This window comes from Colobus angolensis, unplaced genomic scaffold (genome assembly GCF_000951035.1).
Source record: "Colobus angolensis palliatus isolate OR3802 unplaced genomic scaffold, Cang.pa_1.0 Scaffold5, whole genome shotgun sequence".
Taxonomy (NCBI): Eukaryota; Metazoa; Chordata; class Mammalia; order Primates; family Cercopithecidae; genus Colobus; species Colobus angolensis.
In genome coordinates this window covers 19,567,699-19,586,602 of record NW_012118487.1, presented here as the reverse complement: position 1 = coordinate 19,586,602, position 18,904 = coordinate 19,567,699, and the positions used below count along the sequence as shown (strand labels likewise).

The following is an 18,904-nucleotide window of genomic DNA, read 5'->3' as shown; positions in this document are numbered from 1 at the left end:
ATGCTACAAGATTTATAACCCAATTTATAACCTGCTATTAATAAGCAAAAACCTAGATCATCCTTCATTTTTCTCACAATGTCATATTCCTTATATAATCCATCAACAACGTAAGCCTACTTGAGTTTAGACCTTCTCTCCCTTTCTACTGTAGCTAATTTAATCCAAGCCACATACTTGTGTCATGATGACTATCACAGCCTCCTTCTCTCCTTGCCTCCTACAGTCTGTGTCTCACAAGGTAAAAGAACATCATTTGTAAATGCAAATCATCGCATGTCTTGACCATGTCTTTGTCAAAATGTTCCAGTGTATTCTTCAAATCTATAGCCTACAAGGCCCCCTTCTTCTATTCCACTCTGATCTCTTACCACTTTCCTTATTTACTTCACACGGTCACACTACGCTTCTCAGTATATCTTAAACACAACTTTATTCTCCCATCAGTGCCTTTGCTCTGCTGTTTCTCTGCCTGAATTTTTCTTTCTTTCTTTCCTCCTCTCCCCTCCCCTCCCCTCCTCTTTCTTTCTTTCTTTCTTTCTTTCTTTCTTGCTTTCTTTCTTTCTTTCTTTCTTTCTTTCTTTCTTTTTCTTTCTTTTCTTTTCTTTCTTTCTCTCTCTCTCTCTCTCTCTCTCTCTCTTTCTTTCTTTCCTTTCTTTCTCTTTCTCTTTCTCTCTCTCTCTCTCTCTCTCTCTGAGACAGGGTGTCACTCTGTCGCCCAGGCTGGAGTGCAGTGGCACAACCAAGGCTCACTGAAGTCTCGACATCCCAGACTCCAGCGATCCTCCTACCTCAGTCTCCTGAGGTGCTGGGACCACAGGCATGTGCCACCACACTTGGCTATTTTGTATTTTTGGTAGAGATGGAGTCTTGCCATGTTTTCAGGTTGATTTTGAACTCCTGAGCTCAAGCAATCCACCTGCCTCTGCCTCCCAAAGTTCTGGAATTATGGGCATAAGCCATTACACCTGACCTGCCTGAAAATTTCTTTCTCCAAACCTTTGTGTGGCTTTTTCCCTCCCCATTCCCAACAGTTTTAATATAATTATCTGATCCTTATGCTATTTTGTCAGGGACTCTAATAGGATATAATTATGTCATATATTTGTGTGCAAAAACTGCAATTACTTTGGCACCAACCTAATATTTCAGCCTCAGTGTTACTGAATTGCAGACTCAACCTGCATAAAATCAGCCAGGGTTGGAGTATGACTCTTTCTCAGAGAATTAAACATCTATGTAGAGTTGTATCAAGAAAGCCAGGCACTGTAATAAAAGGGTCTACATTTTCTGGTTTCTAGGCTATTGTTCAGCTGCATCAGCTAGGATAAAGGCTTATCAACTTCAGAGTCACAAAGATGTGCAGTGCAAGCATTAATCCATTTATTACTGGGAAATTAGATTTGGTTTCAGATTGGTACACCCACGTAAATAATAAGAGCTAATATCAAATGCATTGGTAAGACGCATATTTTTTCATATGCAGTCAACATAGTAGGGACTTCAACTGTTTGTGATATGAAGATGATAAAGTGGGTCTTTATTGCACAGGAAGATATAAACAGGATCACAAAGGGATATTGAGAGGAGGAGGGACTAGCTTTGAGCATATTCTCTGGTTATGGAAGCCTTGCTCACTTATGTAAGATTTCTTGCAATAGCAAAAATTCCTATAAAGATCAGCATTTCAAGTTGAAGAGGTAAGGCTTCCCTTGATCCAGTTACTGATTCATGCAAAAACTATAGTATCAAACATCCCCCAACATGTTCAGACCTTCCTTTCTTTTGATAAAAATCTCATTAACAAAAACTTCCATTTCTGGGCAAAATGGAGCACCTCATTTCTTCCAGGTCTTTTTTCCTACAACTCAAAAAAGGTCTTCTTTCTTACAACTCAAAAATCCTCGACACAATACAAAAATAAGCATAGGAAGACTGAAACGTGAGAAGAAGAAAGTGAACTACCTTGTAACCTCAAGTCAAGGAACAACACGGCAATATGTTTCCTGGGTTTTCTTATTGACTCCCACATATCCTGGCCATGGTGCTAGAGAAGTTCATGACCTAGAACTGCCAACTGGCACAGATAAAAATAGTCCAAGAAAAGCCTATTTTCCCCCAGCCAAAGGACCTGAAAAAAGTGTGGTCTAATGTAGAAAGCCTTTTTGGCAATATCCATTGCTATGCTTTGAATATGTTGCCCCCAAAACTTAACTGGAAACTTAATCTCCAATGAAACAGTGTTGAGAGGTAAGGCCTAAAGGAAGGTGTTTAGGTTGCAATGGCTCCATCCTCATGAATAGATTAATGCTAATTATAAAAGGGCTTCAAGCTTCAAGTTCAGTCTCTTACTCTCTAATGTGCTCTCTCTCTCCCCCACATGATGCCTTCTGCCATTTTATGATGCAGCAAGTCGTTCTTCACCATTCTGTGTTCCCTTGATCTTGGACATCTCAATTTCCAGAATCATGAGACAAATAAACTTACATTGTTTATAAATCACCCAATCTGTGGCATTCTGTTACAGCAGCACAAAAATGAACTAAAACATCCATCCTACTCCTTCCAAACCCCAATAGATAAAAATACAGCAACTCTCCTCCACTGCAGTTTCAGCAGAGAAGAATGAGAAGCTAATCCACTGCCCTGTGCCCCTGCTCCACAGAAGCAGACAGTGGCACTCTGGTTCCCTTGCCTGCTGGTGTTGGCAGGGCTGAGCAGGGAGCTATTATTCCATCCCCCGCTTAAAAGAAGCAGGTGTTGTTCAGATTCCCTCACCAGGATAATGTCAGCAGGGTCCAGCAGCAAACTGAGCCTCTACCCTTACCTGGCAGCAATGAGAATTGATAAAGAACTAAGAGGTCTGGCTAATCACCACTATGTTTTACCCTCTCCTGGTGGCATTAGGGCCATCTGAGTCTCTCCCTGACTTGCCATCAGTGAGAATGAATGAGGTAGTGTGAAGTGGGGCTCATTGGTACTCTCCTTTTACCTCCCTCCCTGACAATTCTCCATGTATCCCTGAAGTGACCCAGTTCTCCTCCCTTTCTGGCTTGTAGATGTCCTCAAGAATAACTGTGGAATGTGCTGTGAATGCAACATTCTGAGATAAGGGGGAATTGGCTGGAATCATCCAGGCTCCGTTTTAGTCTTCCCCAGAATAGGCTGTCCATTGAAATTCTTTATCCCAGTGACTCCCGTTGCTATGGGGTATGAAACCTAAACCAGGCTGCTTTCTAAAGTCCCTCAGCTGTGGTGCAAGTAAGGCCCCCACAGTTGAGACTTCATCCTCCTTGCCAGCTTTCCTGAGCCTTGGGGCACTAGTTTGCAATGAATCAGAGGCTTCTGTTGTACCTTGCTGCCTATGTGTGAGTAATAAATCTGCCTCATATAGTTTGCTGTGCATGAGTGTATTCTTTCTCATCAGACTAAGACAAGTTGGTAAACCAGTGCTCAGTGAACCTGCCTCACAGTGTGTACTGGGGTTGGGATGGTCAGCAGAGGAATGCTGAGCTTCCACTCGCAATCAACATCAATGAGGAAGAATGAGGTGGAGCAAAGCAGGACTAATCAGCTCTTCCTCCATACATACTCCTGGTGGGAGCAGGGCCAAGCAGGCTGTTGAGCTTCCATCCCCATCCTGAAACAATAAAGCCATGTGAACCACGCCTCTGTTTTCATTCTCCCAGGCTGTTGGCAAGGCCCAGTAGCAAATTAAGTATACGCCCCCACTATAAGGCAACAAGGCAGGGAAATTCAGTGTCTCACTTTACACCAGAAATGTTTCAGAGGAAGTATGGGAGAAGCTAAACTTCAACACCACCACTATCTGCATGGAGGCAGTGTAAGCATACACTCCGTTTGTCATAGTGATATCAGCAAGACCCAGCAGGAAACTAATACCCGCCTGGCTCTCAAGCTGGTGAGGCTACACCTCACCAAGGAGATGACCTGTTCAAAAAGCATATTAAATATGTTTCAGTGTTTCATAATATCCAAAATGCTCAAGATACAATAAAAATTACTCATTATACCAATAATTAGGATAATCAAAACTTGAATAAGAAAAGACAATCAACTGATGCCAATACTAAAATCAATCTGATGTTAGGATTGTTTGAAAAGAACTTTAAAAGCATCTATCATTATACTGTTTCAGCAAGCAAACGCATATTCTCTGGAAACAAATGGAAACCTGGAAAAATCTGTGAAAAGAAATAGAAGTTATAAAGAAGAACCAAGTGAAAATTATTGAATGGAAAAATATAAAACAATAGCAAAATCATTCTTCAAAAATTTTTGCAAGGCTTTAATAGTAGAGGGAAGATTACATAGAACAGAATCAGTAAACCTGAAGATAGGTCAATAAAATTTACCCATCTGAATAACAGGGAGAAAGTAGACTAAAAAAAGAAATAAACAGAGTTTTAGGAACATGCAGGACAAAACCAAAGAGCTAACATATCATTTGAGGCAAAGAAGGATACGGAAAAAAGGATGGGTCTGAAAGAGTATTCAAAGAATAAATGGCTGAAAAGTCCCAAATTTAACAAAAGACAACTTCAGATTGAAGATGCTAAGTGAACCCCCAGTAAGACTTGAAAGAAAGCAATGCCAAGAAACATCTTAAACTTCTGAAATCTGTCAGAAAAAAAAATCTTTAAAGTAAACAGAGAAAAGTAACACATAACTAATGAAGAATTGCCAGTTCAAACGACAGTGAGTTTCTCATCTGAAGCCATAAAGGCCAGAGGAAGTGGAACATTTTTCAAGAACTGAATTTTTGAAAAGAACTTCAATTATAAGTTTTACATCCAGTGAAAATATTCTTTAGGAATAAAGAGGAAGTGAAAACGCTGTCCCATGAAGAAAAAATAAAGAGAATTTATCACCAGCAAACCTATTCTTAATGAGTGGGTAAAGGAAGTTCTATCAACAGAAAGAAAACGAATACAAAAGAAAGCCTGGGACTTCAGAAAGGAAAGAAGAAAACCAGAAGGGAAAAGAAATAGGGCTAAATATAATAGAATATTCTCCTCATGAGCTTTTTAAATCATATTTGAGAGTTGAAGCACATTATCTAATGTGGTGCTCAATGTGTTTGGAGGAAATATTTAAGGAAATTATATTTTAAATGTGTAGAGGGTAAACAAACCTAAATAAAAATAAGGTGATAAAAATTTTAATGCCAGTATACTGTGATAAGTTACATGTGTATTGCTATGGTTTCCACGTGTCCCCCAAATTTCATGTTTTGGAAACTTAGTTCCCAGATTCATATGTTGATGATATTTGGAGATGGGGCCTTTGGGAGATAATTAGGATCAGGTAAGATCATCTGAGTGAGATCCCTATGGTGGAACTGGCAACTATAAGAAGATAAAAAGATAATTTGAGAGGCTGAGGAGGGTGGATCACTTGAGGTCAGGGGTTCGAGACCAGCCTCACCAACGTGGCGAAACCCCATCTCTACTAAAAATACAAACATTAGCTGGATGTGGTGTCACACGCCTGTAATCCCAGCTACTTAGGAGGCTGAGGCACAAGAATTGCTTGAATCTGGAGGCAGAGGCTGCAGTAAACAGATCACACCACTGCACTCCAGCCTCCAGATAAAAGAGACCTAAGCTAACATACTCATGCCCTCTCACTGTATGATGCTTTCTGCCACATTGTAAAGCAGCAAGAAGACCCTCACCAGATGCCAACACCACGGCCTTGGACTTCTCAGCTTCCAAAATCAGAAGCTAAATAAACTTCTGTTCTTTACAGATTATCCATTCTGTAATATTCTGTTATAGCAACAGAAAACAAAGACATGTACATTGCAACACCTAGAGAAACCACTAAGAATACTACACATAGTGATATACTCAAAAACAATATAAGTCAGTCAAGAAGTATGCCTAAAAATGTTCAGGTAATTCACAGGAATACAAGAAAGGAGAAACAGGAGAATAAAAACAGAAGAAACATGAATATTTATGGCATAACCTAAAACTAGAAACAAGTTAAACTTCCTTCAGTGGGTTGAAAGGTGAACAAACTATGGTACAACCACACCACTGGTATATGCTAAGTGAGAAAAGTGTATCTCAAAAGGTTACATACTGTATGATTTGATTCCATTTATATAGGTTTTTGTTGTTGTTGCTGTTTTGTTTTGTTTTGAGACAAAGTCTTGCTCTGTCACCCAGGCTGGAGTGCAGTGGTATGATCCCGGTTCACTGCAACCTCCACCTCCTGGGTTCAAGCAATTCTCCCACCTCAGCCTCCTGAGTAGCTGGGATTACAGGCATGAGCCACCATGCCTGGCTAATTTACTGTATTTTTTGTACAGGCGGAGTTTCACCATGTTTGCCAGGCTGATCTCGAACTGCTGACCTCACGTGATCTGCCCACCTTGGCCTCTCCAAGTGCTGGGATTACAGGCATGCGCTACCATGCCTGGCCTCCATTTATATAGGTCTTGAAATAACAAAATTACAGAAATAGGGTGCAGTTAGATGATAAAAGGGATACCACCACTGATCCCACAGAAACACAAACTACCATCAGAGAATACTATAAACACCTCTATGCAAATAAACTAGAAAATACAGAAGAAATTGATAAATTCCTGGACACATACACCCTCCCAAGACTAAACCAGGAAGAAGTAGAATTCCTGAATAAACTAATAGCAAGTTCTTAAATTGAGGCAGTAATTAATAGCCTACCAACCCAAAAAAGAAAACACTTTAGTTTCTAAGTGTCTCGGTGTCCAGGGTTCTTGTAGTGCTTATTTTAAGTAATGAAAATGAGATTCACCCAAAAAAGGTAGAGATCTATAATATGGTACATGAAATGATGGGTTAGTCCCAGAAATCAGAATATTCTTCTATCTCCAGACAAAACGAAAAACAGGTTTTATTCTAAGCCAATGTAATCTATTTATAAATAATAGCATACAAAAGAACTTCTTTCAGTAAGACATCTGGGTGGCAGGAGACAGCAGACTTTTTGCTCTGAGGAAAAAAATTTTATGTTTTAGTTTAGGATCTAAAATAGATTCTAGAATTGTGACCTGAGACTAAGGGTAAAGGGGGAAGATTATTATATATAAATTACAATATATATGATGAATAGATTGTGCCAGAGGATTGACAGATACATATATTTAACACAATGAGACCAATGGTAAACAGATCGAACCCACTTTATTTCTTTGTGGTTTTCCAGTCACTTATATACAATTACAATGAAGCAAATCATTCTCTATATTTTTGTTAAATCATCACAAAATGTATGTTTAAAACGTAGTTTAAGTTTACTAGAAAGTACTATCTCAATAGCTGTATAGCTAACGTATGTAATCATACTTATGCTAATTGAAGAGAATATATTTCACCTTCAGGATATTGTATTCATTTTTTTCTAGCCTTAATAAACATTTTATAAATATTGACACTGGGGATAAAAATACTGATAATATTATATTTACTTTGGCTTCACAGAGTAAAAATTGTTATTCAGTCACATACAACATTCTTGCATTTTCTTAGTCAATCCTCAAACTACCTGAGACATAACAATTATTACTCAGTTATAAAAAGAAACCAAGATTCAGGTATACTAAATAATTTGTGAGTATTCATGATAGAACATGGCAGGTTTGATTGCAACTCTGTTTGATTCCAAAGTGCTTGATCTTTCCACTTTATCATAATGTATTTCTGGCAAGAAGCATGAGAATCAAAAATGTGACGTGAAAAACTACTATGGAATTATTTTTAAGTGGTTTGCATAGACTTTGTTTTTAGACTTTGTTTAGCTTTTCTGAAAAAGTTGTACTCAGCTGTTCAAAGGCTAAGACAACGTTGTCATCTTCATTTTCACATAGCTCACGCAGGGAAACACTGGAAATGGGGAAAGAAAATATAGGATCCATTTTACTGAGATTGAATACTATAAGAAAGGCTTTCCTTGGGTAAGCAGAAGTAAATCCCATCAGATGATGAAATTTTGTTAGCAAAATATGAGAAATAATGATAAGAAACATATGTCTCCTAAAAAAAAACTTGTAAAAAAATTTAAGAAAAGATAACAAAACAACCCCCATGCAATTCTTCTCCTTGACTAATAGTCAAGAGAGAACCAAGAGAGTCTGAAAAGCCATCAAATTTCACATAACTCGATCCCTTCTCCCTTCAATAGTGCAACACAAATTCCTTTTCTTTCCTCTATGTATCTATTGTGAAGTTATTTTGTTTTGTTTATGCTAGTGTGTCCAGTGTATACTGAAACCCACAGGCAGCTACATCTATGAAGAGGAAAATATTCCTTTCTTTACCTAGATGGTGTAAAAAAGATAATGGCCCTCCAAAGATGTCCATATTATATATTCCCCAGAAACCGATGAATAGGTCAGGTTACATGGCAAAGGGGAACGAATTATGGCTGCAGAGTGAAGTAAAGTTGCTAATCAGCTGACCTTGAAAATAATCCTGGATTATCTGGGCCGGTTCAGTGTAATCTCAAAGGTCCCTGTAAGTGGAAGAGTGAGGCAGGAAAGAGCCAGAATGATGCAGTGTGAGAGTCTACGAACCATTGCTGGTTTTGGAGATGAAAGGGAGTCACAAGCCAAGGAATGCTGGCAGTCTCTAAAAGTTGGAAAAGGCAATAAAAGTAGATTGTCCCTTAAGAGCCTTTACAAAGAAATGCAGCCCTACTGACAACTGGATTGAGCCTAAGAAGATACGTTTTGGACTTCTGACCTCCAGAACTGTCAAATAATAAATTTGTGTCAGTTTAAGCCACTAGATTTGTGGTAATTTGTTGCAGCGGCATTAAGAAACAAATGTACAGATAACAAAAAAGGAGAGAAGAAATCCAACAATGAACAGTACAGCTGGGCTGATCAAGGGCAGAAAACTATCATGATCTGACATCTTATCAGCCTTTTATTATTTGCACCTACCTGTTTCCACTAGAGTTCCAGTTATTTTCTAGTGTTATCACTGACCTACCACAATTGATCTCTTCTGTCTCTACAACACCAAATTTCCTTCTGAGTTAGACACTTATCATTTGACTACTATCTTTTCCTCCTGATTGATATCTCCCAGATATAATGTGATGTGTATAAATTCTAGCTCACTATTTCTCATTCCCATCCCCACGTGTCATGCTTATCCTTGTTTCCTATGCATCCTTAACAAAAATAGGAACTTTGGTCATCTTTACCAACTGCATAAAATTTTTTTACCAATTTCTTGAATTTTACCTCGTAAATATTTTTCTCATCACTCTTCTGCATCATATTTCAATTCCCTTAATTCAGACTTTCACTCATTTTCACCTGAATGACTGTTACAGCCTTTGCACCTACACATTTCTGCCACATATATAATCTACATGCTCATGCCCCTTTCATGCTTATGTACTATCTATACATTGCTCAAAAAACGAAGCCCAAACTTCTTAATGTTAACATAAAGACCTTTCCTGATGTAGATCCAAATTCCATGTAAAGTCTCTTATAACAACCCAGCATCTTCCCCCATCTCTGTCAAATGCTCATATTCTCCACGTCCGCGTAGTGAGCTTGGAGTCTATCCCTGACCCTTCAGGCCCTTTCTCATGTCTGTACTTTGAAAATACTATTTCTTCTTCCCCATAATTTAAGGCTTAGTCAAAAAATTACTTCATTTGAGACTCTTTCTTTGAATGCAAGTAGAGTTATTCATTCCCTTATCTGCCATCATAGCTCTGACCTGTTTGTAAGGTCTGTAAGTCATCTTCTTTCACTACACATGTAAGAATTTTTTAAAAACATATATATTAATTTAATGATCCTTTGGCCAGGTGCAGTGGTTCTTGCCTGTAATCCTAGCACTCTGGAAGGCCAAGGTGGGTGGATTGCCTGAGCTCAGGAATTTTGAGACCAGCCTAGGCAGTATGGTGAAACCCCATCTGTACTAAAATTAAAGAAAAAAAAAAATTAGCCAGGCATGGTGGTGTACACTTGTAGTCCCAGCTACTTAGGAGGCTGAGGTAGGAGAATAGCTTGAACCTGGGAGGTGGGGTTGCAGTGAGCTAAGATCGCACCACTCCACTCCAGCCTGGGTGACAGAGCGAGACTCCATCTCCAAAAAAAAAAAAAAAAAATTATGATCCTTTATAGCCCAAATGCTTAGGAATGTCTCATACCAATAACACTTTAATACTTCTTAGATGAATGCACAAATGAGTGATTTCCTTGCTCAGGCTTTTGAGCAGCTTCCAAGTCTGTGGAGTTTCTAGGGCTGCTCTGGAGATCATAACTTGAATAACTATGAGCCACTTGAGGAATAACCTATTCGAGATATTCCAAGTGGACAAAGCAGTTTCCTTCTGCTCCCAAAAGTTTTACTGTCTGTATAAAAAGTCCAAACAGGCCTGATTCTGCTCAGATCCAAGATATAAAAAGAGACTTGATTAGCAAGAACGTAATAATGGAGAGATTTGTGGCAAATTAAATATATAAAAAAAATGATAGGACAAAGCCATACTCATAAAGTATTGAGCTGCATGCAGATTGAAGGCTTTAGAAAGATGGACAGTTAGGCTGGGAGTGGTGGTTCATGCCTGTATTCCCAGCACTTTGGGAGGGCAAGGCGGGTGGATTACCTGAGGTCAGGAGCTCCAGACCACCCTGACCAACAGGGAGAAACCCCGTCTCTACTAAAAATACAGTATTATCCGGGTGTGGTGACACATGCCTGTAATCCCAGCCACTTGGGAGATTGAGGCAGAAGAATCACTTGAACCCAGGAGACAGAGGTTGCAGTGAGCTGAGATCATGCCGTGGCACTCCAGCCTGGGCAACAAGAGCGAAACTCCATCTCAAAAAAAAGAAAAGAAAAAGAAAGATGGACCATTCAACTAAGCAACATTAGATGGTAATGAAACCTAAGAATGGGGTACCCACATCAAGTTTGGTGTTGCTTGGGACCCCACTAGGTTTTGTTAAAGATGAAAATAGTAGGCCAAATGAAAGGTCAGAGTCAGATGGAGCCTGCAGAAAACATCGGAGAAAACATGAAATTCAAAGTATGTAAGTGAATATAAACCAGAAACCAGATAGAACCCTAAGGAGCCCTCTGAAATATCATGTCTTTGACACACATTGCTTGTGGCAATTGAGAATAGAAGGATCTAGGAGTCAATGAAGCTTTCAAATATTGCTGCCTGTCAGTGCATGATGCCTGGGGCTGAGACTCTAGTCTGGATGAAACTTCATCTCAACTAGACATTGGAATTAATTCTGTTATAGAAATAACACAACAGGAATACCCTGTATATGTATATGGCATTTGATAGAGATAAAGAGACATTCTGCAGAGCCTTTGGGGAGTTGAAATGCATAGCACAGGAGAAGTTTAATGGCACCTTCATGTACCTGGCTTATAGCAAGAGCTCAACATTTTTCAAATTATAAAGAAATTATTAAAAAATCTAAAATCAATATTTAAATATATAACACACCTGATAGATTTAATGGTGAGTGCAAAATCCTTCAACAAATAATAAGCTTCTCCTTCATTCATCCTAAACAAAACAACATTTTGAAAATTAATAACACAAAACATTAAAGAACATCCTATCTTGTATTTAAATGCTGAATTTATCAGTAACAGGTTACTTTTGTCTGTCAAGATCTCTTTCCAAGAATTATTTCTGCCACAGACTCCTAGACATTGATTTAATCTATGGCAATGGTGATTATGAATTCAAGAGTTGAAATTTCACAATTATAGATAAGCAATAAAAATAGGAGGCTGGACGTCTCAGGAGATAACCAAAATAGGAAAATAAAGCTCGGGAGGGTAAATTGGAACTAGAGACCCAAAAGGGAAGAAACAGATGTGTCAGTTACTAATGTCACAGCTGCTTTATTAACAAGGAGTCACTTTTTTTCAAAACAGTGCTCAACATCTTTGAAGAGTGTCAGATATTTTAATACCTTCATTCTAAAAGGCTTTCTCCAACATTTTATGTAACAAACAAAGTTGGTTTCCTGCTTTGGTGTGACCGAATGCCCCTCCCCACATCCATGTGCTCAGTGCCCAAAATTTCTTCATCCTAGGTAAATCCAAGAGTGTTTATCCCTGGCTACTATTTTTGAAAATGTTTTTCCTGCCACAGAACTAAAACAATTGTCATGCACTCAGTCCTATATCTACTCTTCTCAAATATTGGAGAGCATGCCATTATTTTTCAGTTTTAAAATATCTAATAATGAATAAACAGGAGAGTAATAAATAAAAATATATCTATGAGCATATGCAAATATTTATATTGTTAGAGTACAATATTATGTCATGTGAGCTGGCCTAAGTGCCAAGATTTTGCTGGAAAACCACAAACAAAAATAATAGCAAATTTGTTATTCTCTCTTGCCATTAGTCTCTAAAAATAAAATCTAGTATGCTTAGTATGATTTAACCTATACTTGAAACTATAGTGAAGATTCTTTCTTAAAATTCATTAAATTAATTCATTAGAGACGGAGATTGGGGTACAGAGAAACATAGAGAGAGAGGCCATACCTATTATCCTGGACTAATCCTAGCAAGGAACCATGTTTGTAGAAATCCAGTGCATAGGCATTAAGCGGCATTTTCCTTCCTCGGTTATCAAATTTCTGTGACAACAGCACTGGAGCCTGAGAGCGATTTATACTGATTGTGCCTAGAGTAACCTGAGAAAATACGATTTTTCTGAATGTATTACTTATGTATAAAGAAAGTTGATAATTTCTTATGTGGTGCTTTGTAGTTACATCCTTTAGTCACCGTTTTTAAAGCCCATTCTTCGCTGTGAAGGAAGAGGGTGTTACCCACACACTGTGGTAGCACCATCCTAAGCAAGCCTGGAGACTGGCTCAGCTCCATCCCATGAGGATTATTGCATCCACAAAATACCGATGACATTTTCAACTATCCATCCACTGGAATATAGAAACACTAGGAAAGAAAACCTAACACCATTTCATTCTCCTTATTGGTGAAAGGAATTTGCTTGTAAACAGGATATCAATGAGTAGAGGATTATACATCACAAGAAGAGAATTCAACTGAACAATTCAAACAATCTTTGGAACCCAATTACCTGAATAAAAAGAAGGAGGAAGAAGAAGGAGAACAAAAAGAAGGAGAACAAAAAGAAGGAAAGAAAAAGAAGAAGGCAAATAGTTTTCCCATGTCTGCTCATTTTTTGAAAACTACTATACAGAATCAATAGAACTCTAATCTACCATTAGTATGAGTGTAAATTGGCACAGCTACTTTTTTTTTTTTGGAAGTTACAATTCATACATAATTCATACATAATATCTATGAATAATAAGAGTTGACTCCATGTACTTATGCAGATCAGTGATGCAAATTATAAAGTATAACAATATCTAAACAAGACTCTATTATTAAAACAATAATTTGCAGGTAACCATTCAAGTGACAGATATCAACTGCCTTCACCCCTGCTAAGACTTGTTTGGCACAGCTATTTTTTAAATGACTTGGTAGTAGCTTAAGAAGTTTAATATTTGAATATTCTTATTCCTATATGACTCAGAAAATTATTTTAACCCAGAAAAATCAATACCTAAGAGAAACTATTGCACATACACACGAGACATCCATAGCAACACTGTGTAACAGCAAAGATGAGAAACAAACACAACTATTCGAAACAGGAGAACAGATTAACGGGCTGTTTGATATTCACACTATAAAATATTATTAAATAGTAAAAATAAAAGACAGTTTGACGTTACAACAGGGATGAACCTTAAGGCATAGCACTGAATGTAAATAAAAGCGACTTTCAGGTGACTGCAGTAACTGTTCCTTCACTTTTCATAAAATTCAAAAGCAAAGAAATATAAAAAAGGATTTTGTAATATGTAGTTTTTAAAAAGGAAAGTGTAAAACACCAAGTTTGGAAAGGTTGATGGCCTGGGAGAAGAGGGGAGACAAGAAAATGAAACATAGGAGAAGTACACCAATCCTTAGTACATGGTGTCCATGCTTTAGAACTTATCTATATGCTATAAAATAATGCTTTAGAACTTATCGATACGTTATAGATAAGTTCACTGCTTTAGAACTTATCTATATGCTATAGAAGATGTATTTGTATGTATACTTAGCATTATATTAAAATGTAAAATTAATTTTGTTAATTAAAATAAACAATAAAAGCAAAACAAGTTTAAGAGGTTATAACTTATTCTAATAAAGTACATTTGTATAAAGTGAGTTGGGTAAGGTAAATGTGAGGGAATATGGAAAGAAAATGTGAGTTCAAGAGAAAAAGAACTGCAAATTCATAAATCCTTATAAAAAGTTTTCCTGACTTGTTCTTAACTTACTGACTATGGGTATGAAAACACTTTCTTGTTGGTATTCCATTTTATACAATTGAAAGAATGATGCATTGGTTTTAACACATCAACATTTATTTGAAACTAAAAACTATATCTTCAGAATTTAAATTTAGGATAAAAATGTATGTGTTAATTTAAAATGCACAAGATGTATATAGTCTTCAAAATTATTTTAAGTGATACATGACTATGATTTTGGAATAAAATCCAATACATGTATGTATTGGAGTTGAGACACCAATGTCAATCCATAATATCAAATGTAATAAAACATGTTTTCTCAAAGTCTGTATTAAAATAATTAAATTTCACCAAGTGTCAACATTCATATGAATTAGCCAGGATCTTCCAAATGTGTCTAGTTCTTTGCATTCCATTTTAGGCATCAATAATGCAGACTATAAGTAGTATTTACAGCACTTACAGTAGTACTGAGAAAGCCTGAAGATAGTTTTACGTGGTTCTTCCACAGCAAACCTGTGTCAGTATCAGTAGAGTCTTCAAAGATGGAAGAAAAGTAGTGGTGTTTGGAAACTCTCTGAGCAGGGTCCTCAGGCCAACTCTGAGAAACTGAAATCATATTGACTTCAAGAGCACCAATTCCTGAATGTATCTGTTGATACATCCAGATTTTTTTTCCTTTTTAATCTGGGAAATTTGAAGTTCCTTCTAAGCTGCCTAGCAATATAAATCCATTCTTTCTTAAACACCTTTTATTAACACACCCTACTCTTCACTTACATGGTTTGGAGTTTCTAGTCGAAGCAAATCATCATCAAAGTTCCCAGACAGACAAACAAATGGTGAAATTGCTACTCTTCCTTCCTTGCAGCTCATCAAATGAGATACGAGTTGAGAGTCTTCACATTCTTTACCTGTGAATTCTGACAATAATACTTAGGGATAGATTAGGGTTTTGAACTCAGGCAAGTTGTCAAACCTCAGATACTTTCTCTAGACCATGTTACAAGGGGAGCCATTCAGCTTCATGTAATGAAGACTGAAATGTTTTGTAAGTTAGATCACATAAGGTGAGCAGCACAGCTTGGCACAGAATACATTCAGTGAAAGTTGGCTATTAATATTAGTATCACTATTATAAAAATGTGTATTATATTTTAGTTGCCTTAATAAGAAATGAAAGACTAAATTTAAATTGTATTCTCTTATCAGAGAATTATTGTTATTACCTTTGTACTTTTTCTTTTTCTTTTTTTTTTTTTTTTTTGATGGAGTCTCACTCCGTCGCCCAGGCTGGAGTGCAGTGTTGTGATCTTGGCTCACTGCAAGCTCCACCTCCCGGGTTCAGGCCATTCTCCTGCCTCAGCCTCCTGAGTAGCTGGGACTACAGGCACCCGCCACCTCACCCAGCTAATTTTTCTGCATTTTTAGTAGAGATGGGGTTTCATCGTGTTAGTCAGGATGGTCTCAATCTCCTGACCTCGTGGTCCTCCTGCCTTGGCCTCCCAAACCTTTTTACTTTTTCTTACTGAACTCAGACTTGCCTTCAGAATCCTTCCTGAAACCATGCACCACAATTAGTAAGTTTGGAAGTAGTGCATGAGAATAAATATATTTTCCACTTATATTCTTATAAAACCCAGATCAGACATTCAAACTGGTCTAATTTGTAATTGAGGCATAATATTCACCGACTCCAATCTCACCCCACCTGTGACGGTCACCTTTTTGTGTCTCTTTTCCCTTAGAAGGCTTCCATCTATTAGCTCATGAAAAAAAGAGCAAATGCTAAGAGTGTTAACCATGTACAAAACACTATTTTCAGATCTTCATATATGTTAATTTAATCATTTAAAACTCATCAAAACTAGGTAGATAATGCTATTCTCTTTCTCATATATCTATTCAGAAAACTAAGGCATGAGTATGGAGTCTCTCGCTCAAGAAATTACAGCTAATAAGTAGCAGAGCCAGAGTTTGGACCCAGGAAATATGCTCACAATCTGTGTTTATGAACACTAAGTGTATTTCCTCTCAAGACAGAGTGACAGAATTAGTCCCTAGTTTCTCTTCACCTCATAGATGCCCTTACTCTGTTTTCCAGGCTTGACCCTGAAGCAGCATTTAACAAGATGGTTATAAATGGCCCTACTTAGTTTCAGTCTCTTTTGCCCTTTTAATGTCTAATAAGCACAATTTTTTTTCTTTAGAAAGGAAAAGGAATCTCCTCACTTGAGGGCAGAATAACCTTTCTGGGGTTCCACTCTTCTTCCAGAATAAACTATTCTTAGGCAAGATTATTTGTTCTTCAAATTGTTCCACAGTGGAGGTAAAATATACTTACTGATTTTTGACAATGGGAGTTGATATTCCTGATTCATATCAGCAAGTTTGGAAACAATTCGTAGAAAACCAGTAAAGTCCTCCATAATTTTCATGTTATACTCATCTAAAGCAACGCTGAAATCCTCAGGGAGATCATCAAGGAACACCTAGAAGCCAAATCATTTTCAGAGAGATCTATTTACCTTCCTTCAAAACTGAATCGTTGGAAGAAGAAAGGTAAAGAACACTGCAATGTAATTCTATAGTTATCTATTAATATTTGTTCAATAATGTCAGTTTTATTTTTTCACTGGTGAAGTTCAGGTAACTTCATCTTTTGTTTCTATTTGCAATTATGAAAACAAATACCTTACTGATTACCCTTAAAAATGTATTTTGACATACTGAATCAAAACCACTTTTAAATAGAAGCATGCCCTCAAATAACATTAGACCTGTGAAAATTTCAAAGACTCTAGTGACACATTTGAATAGCAAGCAATGAGACAAAGTACATTTGCATGTCTAGAGTAAATCTCATTTTGTTTTGAGGGTTTTTTAAACCTCACTGGATTCATTTTGCTAATATTTAGTTAATTATTTTTCGACTTATATTCATGAAAGAGAAGTATCTCTAATTTTCCTTTTTATTATGTCCTAGTTAGGTTTTGGTATTAAAGTTAAATTTTGCCCCTAGAAAGAGTAAATATTCCCTCTTTTTGTATTATCCAGAAGAGTGTAGTGGACTGAATGTTTTATATTTTCTCAAACTTTATATGTTAAAATTTGAACACTTAATGTGATGGGATTAGGACGCACGGCCTTTGGAGATGATTAGGTCATGAGGTGGAGTCTTCATAACTGGAATTAGTGCCCATAAAAAAAGACCCCAGAGAGCCCCCCTTGCCCCTTCCACCATGTGAGAACACAGCATAAAGACAACCATCATTATGATGGTGGGCAGCCCCCACCAGACACCTTGATTTAGAACTTCCTTTTAATTATTAATTTTTTATTTTTGTGGGTACATAGTAGGTGTGTATATTCATGGATTACATGAGATATTTTGATGCAGGCATGTAATGCATAATAACCACATCAGGGTAAATGGGGTATCCATCACCTCAAGCATTTATCCTTTCTGTTACGAACAATACAATTATATTCTTTTAGTTATTCAGCCATAAACAAAAATGAGATCCTGTCATTTTCAACAACATGAAAAAAATTGGAGGTCATTATGTTAAGTGAAATCAGCCAGGCACAAAAAGACACACTTCACATATTCTCACTACTTTGTAGGAACTAAAAGTTAAAACAATTGAACTTATGCAGATAGAGTAGAAGGATGGTTATCAGAGGCTAGGAAGGGTAGCTGGGGGACGGAGAAGTGAATGTTTAGTGGGTACCAAAAAAATAGCCAGAAAGACTGATCTCTTCTCAGCCTCTGAAAAGGTGACAAGTAAATTTGTGTTGTTTATTAACCAACCAATCACTGCCACATTACAGCAGCCCAAACAGACTAAAAGAAAATTTGTAAAACGTTGGTGTTATTCTTTTTACAATAAAAATCATGCATATTTAAGGTATACAAACTTGTGTTTTAATATACATATATAGTGATGCTATCCTTACAAAGTTTGGAAGAATTCACCAGTGAAGTCATCGGAGCCTTGGGTTTTATTGGTGGGAATGTTTTTTTAAAACAATAGATTACATTTCCTTACTAGGTATCAGTACCAGATTAGTTATATCTTCCTTACTCAGTTTTGGAAAGTTGTATTTCCTAGGAATTTGCCCATTTTACCTAAATAGTCAAATATATTGCCATAAAGTCATTCACAAAATCTTCCTTTGCTCTTTTCAATGTCTAAAATAGAGCCTGTAGTACTGTTCCATTTTCTTTTCTGATATTTGTGCTTTTACTCCCTTAATGAGTTTTGCTAGACAATCAATTTTACTATTCTTTACAAAGAACCAAGTTAGAGGCTTTGTTGATTTCCTGTTCATACAATTGTTGTTAACTTACTTCATATCTATTCTTGTTGTATTATTTCTTTCCTTCTACTTACGATAGGTTAGATTTTCTTGTTCATTTTGTTATTTTCTTAAGCTAAAGTTTAAATCATTGATTTTTCATCCTGTATTTTTTTTCTAATTTATGATTTTAAGGCTGCAAATTCCCCTCTAAGCACTGAATAAATT

General features: G+C 37.0%; 1 protein-coding gene across 1 annotated transcript in view; it reads right to left on the bottom strand.

Annotated features, from left to right (window-relative positions):
• Positions 1–7,177: 7,177 nt before the first annotated feature.
• DDX60 (DEAD (Asp-Glu-Ala-Asp) box polypeptide 60) overlaps positions 7,178–18,904 on the bottom strand; it is a 104,351-nt gene continuing 92,624 nt past the window's right edge. Inside the window, exons 34-38 of the mRNA XM_011959645.1 lie at positions 16,719–16,866; positions 15,155–15,297; positions 12,573–12,724; positions 11,509–11,571; positions 7,178–7,898 (exon numbers count right to left, since the gene is read on the bottom strand). Coding sequence (XP_011815035.1) covers positions 7,799–7,898; positions 11,509–11,571; positions 12,573–12,724; positions 15,155–15,297; positions 16,719–16,866 — 606 coding nt within the window. The 3' untranslated portion in view covers positions 7,178–7,798. The remainder of the gene's footprint in view (positions 7,899–11,508; positions 11,572–12,572; positions 12,725–15,154; positions 15,298–16,718; positions 16,867–18,904) is intronic.